At 36.9% G+C, this 22,188-nt stretch overlaps 2 protein-coding genes across 4 annotated transcripts; one reads left to right on the forward strand and one right to left on the reverse strand.

Annotated features, from left to right (window-relative positions):
* Positions 1–7,429: 7,429 nt before the first annotated feature.
* On the forward strand, positions 7,430–18,049 carry LOC131314554 (ABC transporter G family member 15-like). 3 transcript variants are annotated; one of them, XM_058343279.1, is made up of 9 exons: positions 7,430–7,706; positions 8,408–8,487; positions 9,482–9,943; positions 10,982–11,101; positions 11,934–12,062; positions 12,510–12,794; positions 13,538–13,810; positions 14,295–14,402; positions 16,071–18,049. In XM_058343279.1, the coding sequence occupies exons 1-9, from the start codon at positions 7,445–7,447 to the stop codon at positions 16,425–16,427; spliced, it is 2,076 nt and encodes a 691-aa protein (XP_058199262.1). In that variant the 5' UTR covers positions 7,430–7,444; the 3' UTR covers positions 16,428–18,049. The 3 variants fall into 3 exon arrangements, with proteins under 3 accessions (XP_058199262.1, XP_058199263.1, XP_058199264.1); XM_058343280.1 differs by lacking the exon at positions 10,982–11,101; XM_058343281.1 differs by lacking the exons at positions 10,982–11,101; positions 11,934–12,062.
* LOC131314558 (protein TRAUCO-like) lies at positions 17,750–21,350 on the reverse strand. Its single transcript, XM_058343287.1, has 2 exons — positions 20,205–21,350; positions 17,750–18,329 (listed from the first exon to the last, which is right to left on the reverse strand). The coding sequence occupies exons 1-2, from the start codon at positions 21,211–21,213 to the stop codon at positions 18,064–18,066; spliced, it is 1,275 nt and encodes a 424-aa protein (XP_058199270.1). The 5' UTR covers positions 21,214–21,350; the 3' UTR covers positions 17,750–18,063.
* Positions 21,351–22,188: the final 838 nt, after the last annotated feature.

A 22,188-nucleotide genomic window follows, 5' to 3' on the forward strand; every position in this document is an offset into this window, starting at 1 on the left:
TCGTATGTTCGATACGAAAGCCAAATGTTTCAAATCGTAGAGCCACTGGTGGGTTTGCCTGGTCGCTAACTTTAGGCCTCAAAATTAGTCGAGATGAGGGTAAACTGATCTAGATATCCGGTTATTAAAACAGTATGACACGACTCACCAATACTCTACTTAAATGAGAAGAATACGCATTAGATTCGTATAACACGAATTGAGTGGACAGAATTAACGTGAATGTGACCGAATCCGATTTCGAGGAAATCAATAAAATGTATATAAATTCTTCATTAACTCTTACTCCTTAAGCATGCGGTACTACAAAATTATAAATACTCAAAATAATTTTCCCTAGGATGGCTTCAGCACTGGATCGATGCAACCGGTCAATGCGAGTAAGCTAGCCCGAACAGTCAGTTTTTTCAAAACAAAACTCAAATTGTAAGGACAAAAAAGAGTGCAGATTAATTCTCTTTCTTAGGGAAAGGGGGCAACTATTCGCAGCCCTGTATTTTCTCTTTTAGCCCGTTAAAAATTTTCAATTATACTCGACAGTTAGTTACCGAAATTGAGATACATTTTTAGCATACAATTACCGAAATATAATATTTTTTTCAACAGTTATTTACCGAAAATGTATGTTCGGCAGTTGTTTACCGAAGGTTGAACATATTTTTGACATATAGTTACCGAAATATAATCTTGTTTTCAACAGCTATTTACCGAAATGTTATGTATGATTTTCAACAACTATTTACCGAAATGTAATGGGCAAAGGGAGAAAATACGGGATTGCGAATAGTCGTTTCCTTGAGAAATGCTACGTACCCGGAATTCAGACCCATAAATTACCCAGAATATAGTACTTGTTTTTCACCCATAAAAGGTCGTGGCCCCACCCACTAATACAGAATAATAACACTTTGGTTCTTCACCCATAAAGGTCGTGGCCCCACCCAATAATACAGTACTTGTTTTTCCTTTCTTTTTTTTTTTTCTAGCCTTTGGGCCAAAAGTAATTTGATGTCACCCAGCCACCTGCTGGACCCACGTTCATCCCACTAAGGCTGCGTTTTTTTGAATTTAACTTAAATTTGAGAATTTTGTCCTTAGTTGAATTTTTTTTGCATTTATTAGTTTTGCGTCAAATTTTTGTAAGTTATTGTTTCGTCTCGACGAGAGAAAGCGGAAAAGTAAAAAAAATCTTACTTTTACTCAAGTATTTTGAGAAATAACTACTTTTTAGCTAAAAAATAACTTTTTGATCTAAAAAGTGTTCATTTCTCAAAATACTTGGATAAAAGTAAAAAAAAATTACCTTTCTGATTCCTCTCTTCGAGAGTCGAGACAAATCAATAACTTACAAAAGTTTGGCGCAAAACTAATAAATGCGAAAAAAATTCAAATAAGGACACAATTCTCAGATTTAAGTTAAGTTTAACAAATGCGAAAAACTTCAAATAGGTATAACAGTAAATTTTTTTATCGAAACTTGTAATTTTTTGAATAAAAACAAAAATAAGTTAATAAGACAATTTTTTGTAATTAAAAAATTTATGAATTTCGATCAAAATTTTATACTTTTTCGATTCCTCTCACCTAAACGAATCAATAAATCACAAAATTTTAACGCAAAATTAACAAATGCAAAAAAAATATGAATAAAGACAATAAATTACTGTTATACTTTTAAAGCTAAATCAAGCCTTAATGAGTTAGTGAGTGGGACCATGACCTTTTATGGGTGGAGGACCAAAGTGTTATTAGTCTAAACTAAAGAGTTATTATTCTGGGTAATTTAGGGCCTGTTTGGATGCAGGTAAAAAATTTGGGATAAAAAATATGAAGGGGAGATAAGATAGTAGGGGGTATTAATTTTGATGGTTTATGGAGGGGGGATAAAATTTGACTTTGTTTGGATGGTTTATAGAGTTGGGGAATAAGAAATGGTGGATGATGGAAAAAACTGTCAAATGACTATTTTGTCCATATGCAATGTTAAATTTATTATGTATTAAAATAAGTATATAATAAATTCAAAAATTAATATTACCCATCGGCCACCACTGCCTACATTTACTACGTACTATTACCCAACCTTTCTTTTTTATTTTATTATGCTTCTCTTTTTCCCCATGAAACCGAAGGGTTTCAGAGACTCCGCCGGTTACAGCACTCCAGCAACGGCAATAACAGGTACCTCTTCTCTCCTCTCCTCTCCTTCTCTCTCTCTCTCCCTTCCCCCTCCCTCTCTGTCCAATCATCTCTCTCTCTCTCTGTTTTTCAAAAAAATTGAAAAAATAGGGTTAGTTGCAGAGATGGAGGGGAGGGGGATAAGGAAGGGCATAATCGTCCATATACCATCATCCACAGCCGGATAATTTTTGGGCAGGCTGGGAGGTGCCCAAAAGTTATCCCCCTCAACCCCTCCACAGCCGGATAAGTTTTGAGGGGGGGAAAATAATCCGGAAGCAATTTTGGGCTTCCAAACGGTGGATATGGGACTTATCCCCTCTTTATCAGGGGTGAAAAGAAATCCGGGAGGTTATATCCCCGTCCAAGCAGGCCCTTATAGGTCTCAATTCCGGGTACTTAGCATTTTTCCTTCTTATTTTCCTCTCAACAAATTTCACCGCAAATATGAGGGCTGCTATTCCCCCTTCCCTTGACACACACACCCCCCGGCCCCACCTCTCCTTTTCCGAAATTACCCCCGCCTCTCTCTCTCTCTCCCTTTTCTTTCTTTCTTTTTTTTCCTTGTCTTTCCATTCCAGTTTGGTTTTTTTTTTTCATTTTATTTCTTTTTCTTACTTTTTAGTTTGAATTTTTTTTCTCTTTAATAATAGGTTCAAGTCTAATTCTAGACTTTGTAAAGTAATTATGAAAAAAAAAAGTGTTTCAATTGATCATGTTTATACGACTGTTTTATTTTTCTTTTTTTTGTCCTTTATAGATTAAAAAATATAGTTACGAAAATAAGTGTTTCAATTTCCAAATATTTCATCCTAAATGGTCGTAGTAAATTTTTTAATACACATATTTTTTTAACTATTTTTTAATATATAAACGGTGTAAAAAATAAGTATTTCAATTTTCAATCCATGCTACTAATCAAACTATTATTTCTTACATTTAAAAAATTTGTTCTTTCTTTCTTACACAATAGGTTCAAGTCTAATTCTAGATTTTTTAAAGTAATTGAGAGAGGAAAAAAAAGTGTTTCAATTGATCATATTTATCCGACTATTTTTTTCTCCTTTATAGATTAAAAAATATAGTTACAAAAATAAGTGTTCCAATTTTCAATCCGTTTGAACCGGTGCAAAGTTGTTATTTTTCTGATCATTTCATCTTAAATGGTCGTAATAAATTTTTGGTTCCAAAGCATTTCAATGGACATCCTAAGAGAGTTTTAGAACTAAAAAATAAGTCTTAGGGTGTTTTGTTGAAAGGCCTTAAAAAGATATGAGTAATTAAATAAAGAAATAAATTAAAATAATATGATCAGAATAAAAAAAATTTCACACCCGTTCAAACGCATTAAAAATTGAAGTACTTAATTTTTTAACCATATTTTTTAATATATATAAACGGTCTAAAAAAATTAAGTGCTTAAATTTTCACTCCGATTGAATCGGTGCAAAGATCTTGTCAATATAATCAGAATAACAATATCTTTGCACCGATTCAAACGGATTAAAAATTTGAGCACTTTCTAGACCATTTATATATTAAAAAATATGGTTAAAAAATTAAGTACTTCAATTTTTAATGCGTTTGAACGGGTGTGAAGATCTTTTTATTTTGATCATATTATTCTAAAGAGACATAATCAAATTTTGTTTCTAAGGCTCTCATAATTACGTTTCTGCTCCATAGGATTGCAAATTGATGGTGAGAATTTTTTTCAACCCAAACGCTGCCGTTTTAGGGGCTAGCAGAGCCCAGATCCAATTAAAATTAAAATGGCGGAGAGAGGTAATTAAAAGGGCCGAGGGAGGGTAAAAACGAAAAAAGAATGTGGGACCAGGAGGGGTGTGGTGTGGTGTCAGGGGTGTGGGAAAAGCAATTTACCGCAAATATAGCATGTTCTTTACAGAGATTGGTGACCTTTCAACATCTCATCTTAATACGTATGAGATGGTGGTAGCACGTGTCATGCTCATCCCATGGGACTCAGATCCTGTCCATTTTCTCCGGACCAGTTCGGTCCATTTAGTTGCATCTGAGCTGTGCAAAAGTGTTTTGGACAGCTCAAATTTAAATTGAGTGTTTTTGGTTTTTTTTTTTTTTAAATACCTCTTTAAATTTAAGCTGTTTAAAATACTTTAAAATGGCACGGATGAATGAAATGGACCGAACTGGTCCGGAAAATGGACTGGATCCGGCCAAAAAAGAAGGATTGATTGGGTAGATTCTTCACACATCCCAACGAAAATCAGATAAGTACCTGGTCAACAGTGGGCCTCGTATTAAATTGAATCGTCCGGTTTGACAACAGATATAGCATGGGCTGCATTTATATAAGGGCCCGTTCCGGATTACTCTTGCAAAATAAGTATTTATTTATAATTTTTAATTTTAAAAATAATAAATTTATTGAAATAAAAAAATATGTAATATAGATTTAGTTTTATAGGTAACCTTCTAAAAAAAATAGAAAAATTATTTTCGTAAACTTATTATTTTTAAATTTAAAAATAGGTCCTTAAAAAATACTCACTCCGTCCTTTTTTTAATGTTCAGTATTTCATTTTAGGTTGTTCCTTAATAAGTGTTCATTTTATAAAGTTAGTGGGTATATTTTCCATTTTGCCTCTAAAAGTAGATTCCTTTTTGAAAAGTTAGTGAGTAAAAATGTAATGATGATGTCTCCATAGAGGGTAAGTAGGAAAAGTGGAGGTAAATGTTGATGTGAAAGGTGTAATAATAATATTTTCTTAATAAGTTGGAGTTACAAAGCGGGACACTTAAAAAATGACGGAGGGAGTAAGTATTTTTTTTAGAATTTGGAATGGGGTACCCTGGGTACGTAGCCAACTAAGGAGGAAGAACGCTATAGTGCACTAATGCACGATGTGATTTTAATGTTTTTTTTATAATTTAGGTATTCGGGCTAGTTCAATTAAAGACAGATGAAAGCTCTGAATTAATGAACTGACCCCAATAGAGTTTATCGCACCTAGGAGATTTCGAACCAAAAAACTTAGGAGGGAACCGGTAAATCTTAGGCCTTAACTGCTAAGCTAACCTATTGGGTTGATTGTACTACTTTTTATGGTACCTTCTAAGATTTCATCATCTTTTTTTGGATAGTTTGTTTAACAGAAGTCGTAGAACATTTATAGTAAAAAAGTATATACGGAGTATAAGATTGATCGGATATAAGAAATCACATGACCTGAAAATACTATTTATTGTTCAAAACTATGTGGTTGTCAATATCTGATTAAAGTGATATTTTGTTCAAATAAAGTAATCGGCAACCTTTACGAAATGAACTATTTCAATTACCATGATAAAATTTCATAGAGCCTTATCAAGGTGCAGTATTTTCTGTAGAGCATTTGGTGCAATTTTAAGTCGAATTAGAAATACAATTCTATTAGATCTCATTGAAGCAATACGATCGATAGAAGCTAAAAGTAAATCTGTAAATTTAGTGAATTGATTTTATTTGGTTGAAAAAGGTAATAAAGGCTTCTTCACCCTCGACGAAACGATATTATCTAAAATTAGCACACCAAATATTAATGTGCTCAAAGGATATTAATGTTAAATAAATTAGGTTGCTTTAACAGGGTGTATGTATCAAAATTCGAAGAGAAAAAGAAAAAGAAAATTGTTACTAGAATTTAGAACTACGCGTTCAACCTCACAAAAAAGCAAACCTTCCGAACCTCTTGGAAGTTGGAACGCAATGAATCATAGAACAGATACACACGATCGAGAGAGTCGAAAATAAAAAAAAGCAAGACACAATATATTGTCAGGAGTACGTATCAAAGATATGGCGGCACCAGGGCATATACCTCACATAAACGATTTAGGTCCCGTTCCGTTAAAGTTTTTATTTTTTAAGTATTTATTTTTCGCTTTACGAGACAGGTCATTATCGCACAATACATGCATCACATTTACTTCAAAAAATAAATACTCATTTTAGTTAGTGGGACACACCATTTGTTTTTTTTTTTTTTTTTAACGGCTACCCTTAGTTAGTGCTTAGTTTTAGGAAAAGATTATCGTTTATGTGCGTAAGATAGAGTTAATTGGATAGGTTTATACAAATGATTGCGCGCAATGTTCGTTGATTAAGAATGAAAAGCTTGAGAGTTCATTTTCTTCTTAGATATTCGAGATTTGGCATTGTAATTATTCCTCTGGAGCCACACCAGTTTACTATTGAATTAATGAAAAACACCCACAAGTTTTCTCCCTGTAATTATAGCAGCCTCTCTCGATATTGTGATGTTCCGATCTTGGCCCTTAAAGGTGAATTAATTTGGGTATTAAAACAAGTATGTTCGCGTCGCGTCTGGACGCAAAACACCTCTTTCCAGACCGACGGTCCTGAATCCCTGGCAATTTAGGCTTCAAACTTTAGTTGCACAAAACGGGAGCGGGTGTAGGAGCGGAAGCGGGGACGTGGGAGCGAGGGAATATAGAAGCACTCAAGGTTGGGAGCGTGTACGTATATTATGAAAATAATTTAGCATAGAGTATTCACTTTAAAAGTAAAATCATTTTAGGAAGTAAAAATATGGACCAATTAGTCCTCTAAGTGTAAGAAATGGGCTAGTTACAATATCGTATGATTTTTTTTTTCTAGATATTATGACATTGGCTAGATATATGAGTTTATCAAAGACCAATTAATAAAGCCAAGTGATATATTACTGTTTTTCTATACAAAGATTATACAAAAACTCTCATCTTTGCAAGGAGCGAGCCCTCATCTTAACGGGAGCGGGCTTCCGTCAAGCTCATTAGTAGAGAGCGCAAAAGCGGACTCCTAAGATGGGAGCTATGCTACTTTAGAAACTCCCAGTAACTAAGCTTCAAACCTCAACAAAAATACCTTCAAAGAACATAGCGATTTCTCTCACATCCAAAATTTCAAACGTTAATGCACTCTCTCTCTCTCTCTCTCTCTCTCTCTCTCTCTGTGGATAACTGCCTGCAGCTCTATTAATAAGAGTGTTGAAGCTTTTGCCGAGAAAAAAAAAAAAAAGAGTGTTGAAGCCTCTCTCTCTCTCTCTCTCTCTCCACTGCCTCGCTTTCTATTTGCAAACATTAACGTTGAAGCAGGCCGGGTTATGTTTGTTGGAAACAGATACAACTATTACTACTACCAAAACTTATAGTAGTAGTCTATAAATAGTAGTAGTACAACAGAGTTTATTCTTCATTCCAGTACTCTGTACGTATTAATCTCATTCTCTCTGTTCAAACTGAAATGGAGATAGAAGAGGCAGCAACAAATACTACTAGTACTGATCTCGAGAAGGGAGTGGCATTATCAAGTACTTGTGATGATGATCAAGGCCCGAGGATGTACTTGGTGTGGGAAGATCTGACGGTGGTGATTCCTAGTTTTGGCAAGGGACCCACGAGGAGGTTGATCAATGGAGTTCGGGGAGTTGCTGAGCCTTGTAGGATCATGGCTATTATGGGTCCTTCTGGCTCTGGCAAGTCCACCCTTCTTGACTCCTTATCAGGTTCTCTCTCTCTCTCTCTCTCTCTCTCTCTCTCTCTCATGATCATCTTCAATGTTTTTCTTATAGTTCATGACATAGTTCCACGTACAAGCCTAGAAGGTGGTGGTGGTGAATATTGTTAGGCTATTTTAGATGTAAAACTTAACTACAATTCTACAAATCAGTGTCAGCTTGTATGCATCAATCAACTAAGCTGACACTACAGATCAGTGTCTGCTTTAATGATGTCACCATACTTGTGTCTTTTTGGATGCCAAAAATGCCCCTAGATCACCATTAACCTATTAGAACAATTTTTTAGAGCTTAATTACCATCAGGTAAGGTTATTTGACATTTTTGGTGCAATCAGTCTTGTTATGAAAACAACAAAAGATGTTTAATCAGATTATTTGGCATTTAGGTTCTTTTTTCTCTCTATTTTTTATTGGTTTAAAAAATATGAAAAGGTCATTAAAAGCTAAGTTTTCTACAAGAATGCTTTAGTGAATTTTCTCTACAATACCAACGGCTCTAGTTATCTGTATGACAGTGTGAGCTCCACATATCTCATCAATACAAAAAATTTGTGCACCTCAATCGGTACCTTTAATTTCTCTTCTTGTTATCTGAGTCGGTGAAGAATAAGTAGTCTAGTTATTGATACATTTATTGAGCATGAAACATGGAATAACCATAGTACAAACTTTAATTGAACATACAGGTCGAGTCTCAGGAAATGCTATCATGACAGGAAATGTTCTCCTTAATGGAAGCAAGAGGAGGCTCCCCTGTGGTGTTGCTGTAAGTAAATTACTAGATTTAACATGTATAAAAAAATGGCAAATGCTTTAAATAAAGATGTCCGGACTTAGATCCACTTACGGATATCGTCGAAATTGTTCAATGTTTGTGCGTACCACATAAATTGTTTGGATCCCATATGCACTGACGGTTTCAGACATATCTGCATTTGAATAACATATATTTATGTAGCACTATTCTACATAAGTAAGCATGCACCTGACTAACCTCAGTCATTTTCTACTTGAATCCTCAGATTTCCATTTCATAATGAATTCTGTAAATTAAATACTACTACTTTGAATTACCAAACGTTTGAGGGCTCTTCCGACTTTATTTTACAATTTTCAATTAACATTCTTTAACTTTTAGGACTTCCCAAATCATTTTTAGATTACTCTATCTGTCCCATATTGCTCGTCATGAAGAGGAATCAACTTTACATAAAACATGCAATTATTGCATATCCCATTAAATTTTTTGATGAGACTACAACCACTACCCTTTGTTCTCTACTTTCAAAATTACTCTTAATCCCAGTTTTTTTTTTTTTTGCCACGGCGATATACATCAGCGGGAGTTAGTGGGGGTGTTAGAGTTAGCACGGGAAGACCAGAAGCTATCCATCTTAATCCCAGTTAATTTGTTGAAATGTACATTTTCTTTGACTTTTCAAAATGCAAACATTCCGAGACATCTTAAAATAGAATAATGGACAAACAATATAGAATGAATGGAGTACTAATCAAGGAAAGAAAAGCCATTTTTTAGGCGCCAGGATGTTTTTGGAATTCGGAAAAGAGGGAAAAAGATCTTCCCCACATGATGATCCATTGTTTTGGGATATCCTTCATATAACTCAAAACGAGATACCTTAATTTAAGAAATTACCCAAAAAGAATAGTTTTCTTTCCTTTCCATTCTTCTTCAAGCTCCAAACACACCATGTACAATTTGGCTATTGCATTTCACATCCTTTTCTTGTTTTATACAGGCTTATGTAACCCAAGAGGATGCACTCATGGGAACCCTAACAGTCAAAGAAACAATTACATACTCAGCCCATTTGAGGCTCCCAACAACCCTAACAAAAGATGATCTCAATGGAGTAATAGAAGGAACAATAATGGAAATGGGCCTTCAAGAGTGTAGTGATCATGTTATAGGAAACTGGCATTTGAGAGGCATAAGCGGTGGGGAGAAGAAGAGACTCAGCATTGCACTAGAACTCCTCACTCGGCCCCGGCTCATCTTCCTTGACGAACCCACCACCGGCCTGGACAGCGCCTCAGCTTTCTTTGTCACTCAGGTCCTAAGAAACGTCTCGCGTGATGGCAGGACTGTTGTCTGCTCAATTCACCAACCAAACAGTGAGGTTTTTGCGCTGTTTGATGACCTTTTCCTGATATCTGGAGGTGAGACTGTTTACTTTGGAGAAGCAAAGATGGCTGTGGAGGTAAGTTAAGAGCACGTCGTTTATTTTACCACCTACATGCTAAGAAGCATGGACACGGATACGATATACGGACACAACTTGGACACGCAGACACATCATTTCTCCGAAAATTAGGACACAGACACATCGGGGACACGTCCAATGTAAAGTGTATTTGAAATGTAGAGGTATTTTATGTTTTCATATAAACGTCGGAGACATTTTAATATGTCCTTTTAATGCGTCCTTAGCATGTTCAAAGAGTGTTGCCAACATGTCTAGAGTATTCACAATGCTAAAAGAAATATAATATAATCATTAGACAAGTATTTAGGTACGTCCAATAAGAGTCCGTCTGGAGAGTCTGTGATGTCCGACACGTGAGGCCAGTAGACGTGTCGGTGCTTCTTAGCTTACATGGCTAAGTATGATATACTTAATACATACATAACTAGATACATAACGGATACCTATATATGTATACGGATACGTACATGTATATAACAAAGTGACATGAAACGATGAAAAAAAATCCAATGACGTATAGCATTATAGTTTTTCTAGTTTTCCAAAAATCAATAAAAGGGATTGCAATTTACTTTGTGAATATATATTGTGAAAACAACATGCAGGAATAAATCATCTTCTCCAGTCAAATCGGATCAATTCAAACGAGAACAACACAAAAATAGACAGTTATCAAAGCTGCTAGACACCAATTATACGTTACAGAGGATAAAATCACAGGACACCAATTTGAATCTTCCACATGAGAAGAGAATGGAGACGCACCAACTTTACTCCTAAGCATATCAAGAGGTGTCTGAAACCCTCTAAGAATGCAGTTATCTAGAATATTCTCCACAATCCAAAAATAATTGAGCTGGATTTAACAGGTGCAATCAACACCACTACAAAATGGACCTACACCATACACTTAAATTCTAAACCTCGTTTTAGTATACTTAGTGAATAACTAATAAATACTGTATATCGGAAGCACAATAATCCCAAAAAATATCACCCTAAGCATGTATTTTGGTGGTGATTTTTTTGCAGTTCTTTGCTGAAGTGGGTTTTCCATGCCCTGGTAGAAGAAACCCCTCGGATCACTTCCTTCAGTGTATAAACTCAGATTTCGACAATGTCACAGCCTCTCTCATGGAGTCTCATATGCTAGTATGTGTGCTTCTTGCAGCTTTACTCTCCTTACTTTTTGTTAAAGCATCCAACTCAAAATCAATTGGCAATGAGTGGAGATGCTCATATTGGTGATAATTAACCAATGTGGAACAAGCTCTAACACATTCCTATCAACTCCTAACTAAGGTGATATTTAGTCTTGCATCTGTTTAGCTAGGAATAACTTACTGTAGGGATCTGTGTGTCTTTTATTTAATTATCACAGGAAGTTGGTTTGTATATACCATTAGATTATTGTCCTATGGTAAGTATGAGGTAAAGAATGAAATAATATACGAGTTTGGTCGCTACATGAAAGAGGGCAGACAAAATGAAGTGGGTACTACTTACCATGGGGAGGAGGACAATAGATTGTCGTAGCTGCAAAAGGATTGGTGACTGGGACAAGTTCGGAACATGTCATGTCTTCTGAGTTCTGAGTCAATTTCAAATGAGCTTCATTTGGACCAATTAAGAGTGAGCTCCATTAGCTTCTTGCATTCCATTTTGTACAATCTACAATGCAGATAAGGTTTCTGAGCTGACTTTACACAATTTCAAGAGCACCGAAAGGTTCCAGCTTAGCTAATTTTCAAAATAGACAGGTGAAGCTAAGCATGAGTCAGGCTAGTTTGTTTTACAACCCAGACTCCTGAATACACTTTCACCTTCTCCTCCTTGAATCAATTTTGTTAACACTCACCCCAATAAAAAAATTTTGATTGGTACATATCTATGGAGTACCATTTCCCTTCTAAGATATAATATGTTTCACCATGCATCCACATATCTTATATCTTACTCATTATTTAAGGTTAACTTATGACAGGATACACAAAAATCATCAACTTTGATGAATATGACAACAGCAGAGATAAAAAACAAGCTGGTTGAGAAATACAAGTACTCAAAATATGCAAAAAGAGCTAAAGCAAGGATTCAAGAAATCTCAATCATGGTAATCATTTCATATTCAACTTATGATTTTAAAACCAACCATTTTATATCTAATTGCCTTTTGCTATCAGGACTCACTTGTGAATATTAGCGTGATGAATGAAACAACTACTGAAAATGTTTATTATCCTTTCCCAAAAATTTTCTGATCTCTTAAGAAACAGGAAGTGATGTGGAAAACTTGTTTGGACAACTGTTTTCGAGAATCCCCATTCTCAGCTGATGGCTTAAGACGTTTTTCTGAATGGTTGAAATGCTCTTTTTTGCACAAAAAATTGATACGAACAAAATGGCTGCTTCCGGACGTTTCATTAATTTTTCCCCACATACATTAAAACTGAAAATGATACCAAAATTATAGAGAGAAAAAAATTCCAGATGCACTTTAACGGAAACAGTTAATGCAACCATACCAGAACGCAGTGGCTCAACTAACCAATTATTGCAGAAAGGACTTGCGGTGGCGACAAAAACAGGTAGCCAAGCAACATGGTGCAAGCAACTTTTGATGTTAACAAGAAGATCATTTCTGAACATGTCAAGGGACATCGGGTATTACTGGCTGAGGCTAATCACATATACAGCTGTATCTATCTGCGTTGGTACCATCTTCTTTGACGTTGGCACCAGCTACTCATCTATTCTGGCACGTGGAGCTTGCGGTGGATTCATATCAGGATACATGATAATCATGTCCATTGGAGGATTCCCTTCCTTCATCGAAGAAATGAAGGTAAATGAACTTGAATCAAGCAATTAAAAATTAGAAATGTTGAGTAGCTGTATCATGAATAGACTCTTTCAAATTTGTGATTTGCACATTTCAGGGGATATATGTGCCAAACTAGACATGCACCCATTAGTATTGTCAAAGACTCAAAATAGACAATTTTAATATATCGCGATCATGATACTATCTTCTCATGCATAAAAAGCTCTGTTAGCTTGTAAATACTATTTTATTCCAAGGAAGTTCTTTCGTCGTTTAAACTTTTTTGTCCATTTTCTACAGTCGTGACCTTCATAAATAAATCGACAGATTATTTTTTCTTAACAATCAAGAGATCTCAATTACTCAATCTTGTAGATAAAATTCTCAAAATCATCAAAAAATAAATATACATACATACATACATGCGTAGTAATATATTGTAAAACGCACACACACGTGTGTGATATAAAGTACTTTGAGACGTCCAAAATAGTAAAAATGGACAAAGAAAGTTGGAAAGAGGAAGTACAAGTTAAAGAAGTAATTAAAAAGTATGAACTCCACACGTGTCCATGTTACCCTTCAGCATGAAAACGAAATGTATTTCCTCAAAGAAAAAAGAGAATGAAATGTATGCGACACTTAGATGCGTACCTGCACCCGATACTGGTAGAAGAGCTCATCTAACATAAACATTTTGGTCTCAGAAGCTTGGTATTTTGTGGTCTTGAGCTTTCAGTGCTTTGTTTTCACTCTTGAACCAGATCTTCTACAAGGAGAGGCTCAACGGGCATTATGGAGTTGGCGTATTTATTCTTTCAAACTTCCTCTCTTCGTTTCCATTCTTGGCTATGATGTCGCTAAGTACAGTAACCATTACGTATTACATGGTGAAACTTCATCCCGGCTTCTTGCACTATATCTACACCTACCTTGACCTTCTAAGCTCCATAGCTGTCATAGAGAGCTGCATGATGGTTGTCGCTTCACTTGTTCCCAACTTCCTAATGGGACTCATTACCGGAGCTGGAATCATTGTAAGTCTCCTTCCTAAATGAGCTTCTTGTTGGGGTAGCTCTAACACCACAAATTACCATAAACAACACTCCTAATTATAATGAAACCAAATTCTAAAAAGTATACAAAACCCAATAGTGCATACGCCCGTATCATGAGAGTGTTTTGTGCCATTTTAAGTTGCTTGTTTTTGTGGACCTGTTATGTTCATTAACAGTTTCCAAATTCAATTTTCCAGAATACTTCCAAAAACTATTTTTAAAAATACAAATACTCATCACTCTCATATCACTTTCATTTGTACATGAAGTTGGTTCTTGAGAAGTTGACTCTTTTCAAAAGAATCCATGTTAAAAAGACCAACCAAACAAGTTTCTGAATTTTTCTTTCGAAAAGTGATGCTGCAAATGGAACCACCAACAAGGTTTAAGGCAATACTGCCTATCATTATCAGAAGTATGTGCCCATCATTCTCAGAGTTTTGATACCCATACCTTCGTGCAGGGAGTTATGATGATGACGGCCGGATTTTTCCGATTCTTTCCCGATCTTCCAAAGCTATTTTGGCGCTACCCAATGTCATATATCAACTATATGGCATGGGCATTAGAGGTAAAAAAAACTCTATTGTGTTCAAACATTTCTTGCATAAAAAACAAGTCTGAGGAGTGGAATAGAACACCTAAAAAGGAAAAGAGGAGAAGATAAGCGACATACTTTCAACAGAAGCCAACTTTATAATGCAACATATTAGTCTAAAGTCCAAATGAAACAACCATAGGAGCTTTAGTCCAGCCTAAGCATAGTTTTAAATCGCGGTATCGGTCACGGTATATTGGTATCGGAACATATCGGTGATACATCGCGGGAATCGGGTGTCGCGGTCGTGAATTTTTAAAAATCATCAGCAACATGTATAAAACTTGAAAAATATACTTTTGCGGCTTTTGCCCCCAACATTGGCTTAAATTATCACATTTTAATTAACTTAAGACACGTAATAGCCCATTCTCTTCATGTGAAATATCCGATAATTTATCAAAACCCGCAAGTCAATAAGATTTTACAAATATGAGAATAATGTTGCAACATGTGTATTTGTAAAACATGGTGTTTTTCTCTAATCCCACAATGGCAAGTTACAAAACTTCTATCTACTTTAAATGAATTTGCATTTTAGTGGGTTTGTGAATGAGGACTCAAAGAGAGGTCTCGCGAGCTTAGCAAAATAGGCGGCAATTTGGAAAACTGATTTGGAAACCAGTTAACCGGGTGCGCGTCACGAGTTATTCGTGCAGGGGGGGTTGCAAATCCGGGATTTAAGCCTCGTGCACGCACTGCGGTTAAGTCCAAGCCCACGTTTTGCTAAAATTCTGAAGCATTTTTTTTTTAGTTTTTTCCTTTTCCTTCAGCACGAACTGGTCGAACCTTCTTCAAAGCGTTTTTTCCAGAAATTTTTTTTCCTTCAGCATGTTTTTTCCCCAAACTGGCCCAAAAATTCCGGTACAGACCGATACGTATCGGAAATCGGCCGGTTCGACTGCGATTTACAGTCTCCCCGTTATACCGGCCTATATCCGAATCGGCACCCTCAAATTCCGGTACGAACCGGCCAATACGGTTCGTACCGGCCGATAGTTAAATCTATGAGCCTAAGTTTCTGTGATATGTAGAGTCCATTAATAAAAATATTTTAGAGTCTAGAGTCCACGACAAGACAAAATTGCCTTTAATGAGACAAGGGCTTTGTTTGGCTAACACAAAAAATGTCTTTTTTCATTTAAATTGTCTTAAATGAGACAAGGGCCTTGTTTGGCTAACACAAAAATATGTCTTTTTTCGTTTCATAGGGTTTTAGGGTGCACTTTCCCATTATAGGGTTTTAGCGGTTTAGGCACTTTCATAGGGTACCCTAGGGTTTTAGGCACTTTCATATATAGGGTACCCTAGAGTTTTAGGCACTTTCAACGCCAGTCAACCTTGGGAGGAGCTTTTTGTAAATCCCAGGCAGAATATCCTTTAGACTTTACAGAAAAATATTTATGTCCTTATCATAGCAAAAACCCTTATAGTATGTCCTCCTACTTAATTTGCCCAAATGCAATAATGAGATTTCAACAAGTCTATAAAACTACTCTAACTTTGTATCTTACAAGTTTAACACCAAACATGAAGGTGAAAAAATGCTCATGTAAGAATTAAGAACAACACACTCAGTATTTAGTACCCATTAGTTGATGTCTGGAAGAGGTAGATTTGAATATAATGTTAAAATCACAGGGAGAATACAAGAACGACATGATTGGGCTCGAGTTTGATCCTTTACAGCCAGGAGATCCGAAACTGAAGGGCAAGGTTATCATCAACACTGTACTAGGTGTTTCGCTGGACCATTCCAAGTGGTGGGACTTAGCTGTTGTTGTAATTATTCTTATAGTTTACAGACTCCTCTTCTTCACCATTCTCAAGTTCAAGGAAAGAGCTTCACCGCTGTTTCGTAAGCTTTATACAAAGAGAACTGTGCATTATCTCAGCAAGAGGCCTTCTTTTAGGAAGACACCACCTTTTCCCTCACAGAGGCACCAAGTTATGCACTCGTTATCTTCTCAAGAGGGACTTAACTCTCCAATCCATTAAAAGTAGCACTAGCTTTTCTTTACTATCAAACAATAAAAGATGTTACTAGATTTTTAGCGGTACTGTATACTGTAAATTATTTAGTAGGATTATGTTACTAATACAATTGTACTTGGAATTTAATGGTATCAAGGGATTATGTGAGCTTATTTTCATAACATATTGCGAACAAATGAAAGATGAGCATGAGGTCACACGCATATATTATACCCTTACATCCTGTGGCAGTACTTGTGCAACAGTAAAACTGAGTATACAAAATGTGATGGCTATCAAAAGGCCAATAATTGGTGAAACATTAAAAGTTCAGGCAATGAATTGGGAGTATGTGGATTCATGTACGACAATTGCTACCAACCAACACAACCATAAAACATTAATGAGATACAATCAAAATTAGGACCATCTTCAACATTCTTTCAAAGCTGGCTAGGACGACTCTACGAATTACGTGCAAATGCAGCATTACCCATGATAACTCAAGGATGTGTGGAAAAAGGAAAAACAGAGTTGATGATGGATCTCTACTACACAATATTAGGCATACAATACACTTTTCCACATCTTAACCAAGAAATCCACTTAATGCATAGCAAATGTGTAACCACAATAAAAAGACAAGCATTATCAGACATGTTTCTACATGGATTAAAATCAACCAACCTGAACATTTTTTTTGCTTAATGGGCCATATCTGCAGCTTCCTTAACTTCATTACCGTGCTCCTCCAGCATAGGGTGCATTTTGACAGAAGCCCATGGATTACCTGCAACCGGGAATAAAGTTAAGGCTATAAAAGAAATGGCCACCACCAAAGAGAGAAACCTCATTTCAATAAATTAACAAAACCAGGCAACAAGGAAAGGGAAACAATTTATGGGGCTTGGATTTTAGGGCACCCGCTTTGTGATGAGAAGTTCACCTTTCCTCTTCTTAGGGAACCATGTTTATCAAAATTGATCACAAAGGACAATAACAGCCATAACATCTCCCTCCATCATCTTAACCAAATAGTAAGATCATAAGCATGGACAGTTGGACACTGTTGCATGCACAAAGAAAATAGCATCAAATCATGTAATATGGAGAACATGTTCATGAAATTAGAGATTCTATCAAATAACATATAACTACCATTTAACAGTACATAAAACTAGTCGCAACAGCACAAAAAAATACTAGTGCTTCTCTTAAGTATTGAGAAAGAAATGTTAATTCTCTTGGTCAAATTCCTTGAAACAGATAACAGGAAATATCACACCTGAACAGGAAAACTCAATGGCGGAAAAGGGGATAATGGGGATTCAAATGAGCTAAATATAATAAAATCAGTGCCAATCGACTCAAAGAAACATCAAGATTAAAGTACAAGAAAATACATCAAAACGTCTACATAAGTGGGTTTACTACATTAACCTTAAGACAAAATTATCAGTTGAGCTAATGCAACATCATTCTAGACATGCCAATCCACTAAAGCCGTTCTACTCATTCACAGGAAAATTGCAGTTACAACTTACAACACTCGACTGTTCCTTTGTCAGAAATAAATTCCAAAGATTACAACAGAAATCAAACATGAATCCATCCCCGACTTCTGCTATGTTCCGAACTTATCAAAAGAGATGATGCTCTGCTAATGTTTCTTCTCACTTGACACAACATTCTCAACTTTCCCATCATATTCATGATAAGGAACTTCAATTATGGGTCTTGGGATGGGGCGATCACCAAAGTCTTCCGGGTAAAAGTCAAAATCAGGGCCAAAGTTGAACTTGACCACACAATTTGGTTGATTGGGAAGTGTATACATTGAAGCTGCAGGGTAGTATCGGCCACCATAGAGATTCTGAAAAGCAACCCCCTGGCATATCCCATTTTTGAAGAAAGATATTTCACTTCCTGCAAAGAAAAAACAAGGCTAACTGTCACTAATATAATATCTCATCAGACACTTAACAGTTACAAGGGAAAAAAAAACTTTTCAACCAAATAAAAATAACAACTACACATCAAGCAATAAAAAATTCTCAAGAAACTGCAATAGTACATACAAATTTGGTTCTTTAACCTGTCTATTATAGACCACCGTCATATAATGCTTGGCTATATTTGACTCAACTGAGATTCAAAAAGATACATAGATTAGTCTGGTAAAGTGTTACGCTAAAGTAAAATGTGAAAACTGAACCAAGTCCTCCCAAGACCTGAGGAGGTGGCCAGGCAATGGCTTTATTGGAACGGAACCAATGCTACATATTTTTCTGGGAACAAAAAAAACATAGACAAAGACTTGATATACAAAAAGCATAATGAATCCTACTGAATACACATTAAAAGCATCAAAAACTAAAAAGGCACCACTTAACACAATCAAGCCAAAAAAACTACCATGAGTGGCAATTAATTACTACCAGTTTACACTTAACACAATCAACCCAAAAACTAAAAAGGCACCACTTTGAGCACCTCATGCCCAAGTTTGAACTTTGAAGCAAGCGCCTAAGGCACCTTGAGCTCACCTAACCATTTGCACTCGCCTCCGGGGTCAGACCTCTAGAGGCACTTAGTGTTCGCCTCCACTCACCCCAGATATCTTGATCCGGTTAAGAATTTTTAAAAATAGCCCTGTTTTCACGACCACAACCTCCAATGGTTCTCACATCGCCCACGGAAAATTTTTGATGCCTAAAAGCTTTATCAAGAAGCGTCAGATTACAGCTTAGCCATTGCTTCCTTTGCAAGAGTTATGTGGAAGTTTTGAATCACTTATCTGCAGCCAACACTTGTACCCAAGTCAATGTAACATAGGCTAGTATTTTGTGTCGGAGGTAAGGCGTAGATTCGAAAGATGGGGTAGGTTTGGTTGTTGATATCATTATGCTTGATGTGGCTTCTTTGGAGTGAGTGCGACAACAGGACCCTCCAAGGTGTTGAAGAGCTCTTTTTGTCATTTTGCACAGTTGGGATACAGGGTAAATCTCACATGCCCCGACCAAATTGTTGATTTTGTTAGATTCTAAGAGCAGGTGACTTTGTAGGCCCTTTTAAGTGTTTAGGCCATTAATTCCGTTCATCTGTTTGCAACTTTTTGCTGAGGTTATTCCAGTTTAGGCGTTTACATTGTTTCCGAGAGAGAGAGAGAGAGAGAGAGAGAGAGAGAGAGAGAGAGAACCCCCATAAGAAATAAACATCTGCCAAAACTATATCGTCATTGGCTTTCTTCTACCTAAAGAAATCTCTGAATCTAGAAAAATAAAAGAACAGGGGCCAGAAGCAGAAAAAAATGCTTACACTCCTAGACTATTAATGACAATGAATCCCTCCATTCTTACTGACACTTTGGACCTAAAGGAGGAAAAGATAGCTGGAAAACACAACGTAAGTACTTGAAAGTGATAATCAAGTGCAAGAAACTTCAATCTTAGAGTGCACAAGGTATATATATCATCAAGTGCTACAAACTATAATATCTCAAAAACACAATAGAGACAATAGACACATAATGACATACCTAAATATTAGAGTGCAAGAAACTATAACCCTTCAAATTAAGACTCTGCAATTTAAATTCTAAACGCATATCATCAAAGTCCTGTAAATTTTGAAGGCTTGGAAAAAAACTGAATGTTCACCACAAACTAACAACAAACCCAATAACTAAGCAACAGTTAATGGCAATAAGAAGCAAACCAAGCAAACAGATAAAACACATAAACACACACCCAACTCCAATCAGCTAAAGGGTGTATATATTCAAAGAAGCATCTCACTTACCAGGTACCAATTTAGGGGAATCCTCTTTCCCATCTGTTGCCGCACAAGCATACCTCTGCCCTTTATGCCAAACCAAATGGGGTGGCTTCGGTGCGTACAAACTCCCTTCAGGCAAACTAATATAAACTCCAATCACATCCCCTTCCCCGTACCCTTCCTCCCCATACTTCTCCCTCAAAGCCTTATGTATCTTACTCCCATCAACATCCCTATACCCGAAACTATTCCCATCGTACCCAACCGGTGCCTGTAAATCCCCCTTCTCCATCGACCACCCGAGCCTAGTATGCCCTGTCGCTCCCAAACTCACAATCCTAATCTCGAAGTACCAAGCGCCTTCCACTACCCCTCTAGTGGCTCTAACCATCCTGTAACCCTTGGTGCTGCCAGCACTCAACCTGTCCTCGCTCAACTCGACTTTCTCCGCCTTGTAAACCTTCGATAGCCGGATTTCCACATCGGGCGAATCGTCGGTCTTATCAGGAAACCGAGGGACGGGGGTGACCAAAACGGTCTTGTTCTCCTCTGCTTGGACAATTTGGTGGTTATTGTTTTTGGTTTTCTTTTTACCTTTTCGCGACGTCGAGTAGGCCCACACGTTGTTGCCCTTCTTCTTCGACTTCTTATTAGCTATTGCCGTCGTTGTACTTGGTATTGTTGACATTCGTTTGGTTTTCGGACCCGGTGCTTGTTCTTGATCGGTAGGTAGGGAGGAGAGGGGTTTTTGTTTCTTCGGGGGAGGGTCGTCGTCGTCGTCCTCTTCTTCTAGTTGTTCATCGTCTTCGTCTTCGTCTTCTTCGGAGACTTTGGTGAATTTCGGGGAGTGTCGGAGGTGGGGTTCGGAGAGATCGTCGAAGGCGGTGGGTTCGGTTTCGGTGTCGGGGGTTGGGGTGGAGGAGGTGGTGGTCGTGGGGATGAGGAAGGTGGGGTCGGTGGGGTCGTGGGTTTTGGCGGTGTTGGATGAATCGTTGTCGTCGTCGTCTCCGTAAGTGGCCAGAAGGCTGTCCATTATGGAGAGAGAGAGAGAGAGAGAGAGAGAGAGATTGGAGCAAAATTCTGTTAGGGTTTGGGAAGGGAAATCGCCATGGAAGAGTGTGTCTGTGTATTAGTCCTGTTTATCACTGGTAAGACTCTGAACTCACAGCCCCTTTGACTGCTTGAGTGAGAACAGAAAGTCTACGGTTCCCAACCAAGGGATCCCGAAGTCCCCCGGGTCCACTCCGGCCACCGGACGATTGATCCGAGCCGTTTAAAAATTCTAAAAAGAAAAATCAAGTGGGTCTAATTGAGAATCAATAGTATCCGATGTGTGTAGATGCACGATCCAAACACTCCATGATTTTGTATAAATATATATATTTTTTAGAATTTTTGGACGGCTCGGATTGGCCGTCAAACATGTATATACAAAACTATGGAGTTTTTGGATCGTATACCTACACATATCAGATGCCGTTGATTCTTGTGTAGACTCATTCGTTTTTTTTATAGAATTTTTGGATGGCTCGAATCGGCCCAACAGGGTGTTGGGATCCGATCAAGATCCCTTGGTCGTCGGGAACTATAGCACCACTCAAGTGAGAAATGAAAAAAAGGGGATGATTAGATGAGAAAAGAAAAGAAATCAGATTGGAGTATTTTTTTTACCATCTCCTCACTTTTGGTAGGAAACATAAATTACTCTATAAAGAGTTTTTGATTCAAGTGCAATTTTGTTCACATTCCTCAAAAGAAGATGAATATTATCTTTTTTTTATTAGTTGAAATAATGTAGTCTATGTAGATCTCATCCGTGCAATACATTTTTTTTTTATAAGCATGACATCACTTTGTGGTGGGATTCACACACTTTGACTTTGTGGTGGGATCCACACCATTGCAATACACATTTTGATAAACATGACATCACTTTGTGGTAGGATTCACACACTTTGACTTTATAGTGGGATCTACATTATTTCAATTAATAAAAAAAGGGTAATGT

Source organism: Rhododendron vialii, chromosome 13a (genome assembly GCF_030253575.1).
Source record: "Rhododendron vialii isolate Sample 1 chromosome 13a, ASM3025357v1".
Classification (NCBI taxonomy): Eukaryota; Viridiplantae; Streptophyta; class Magnoliopsida; order Ericales; family Ericaceae; genus Rhododendron; species Rhododendron vialii.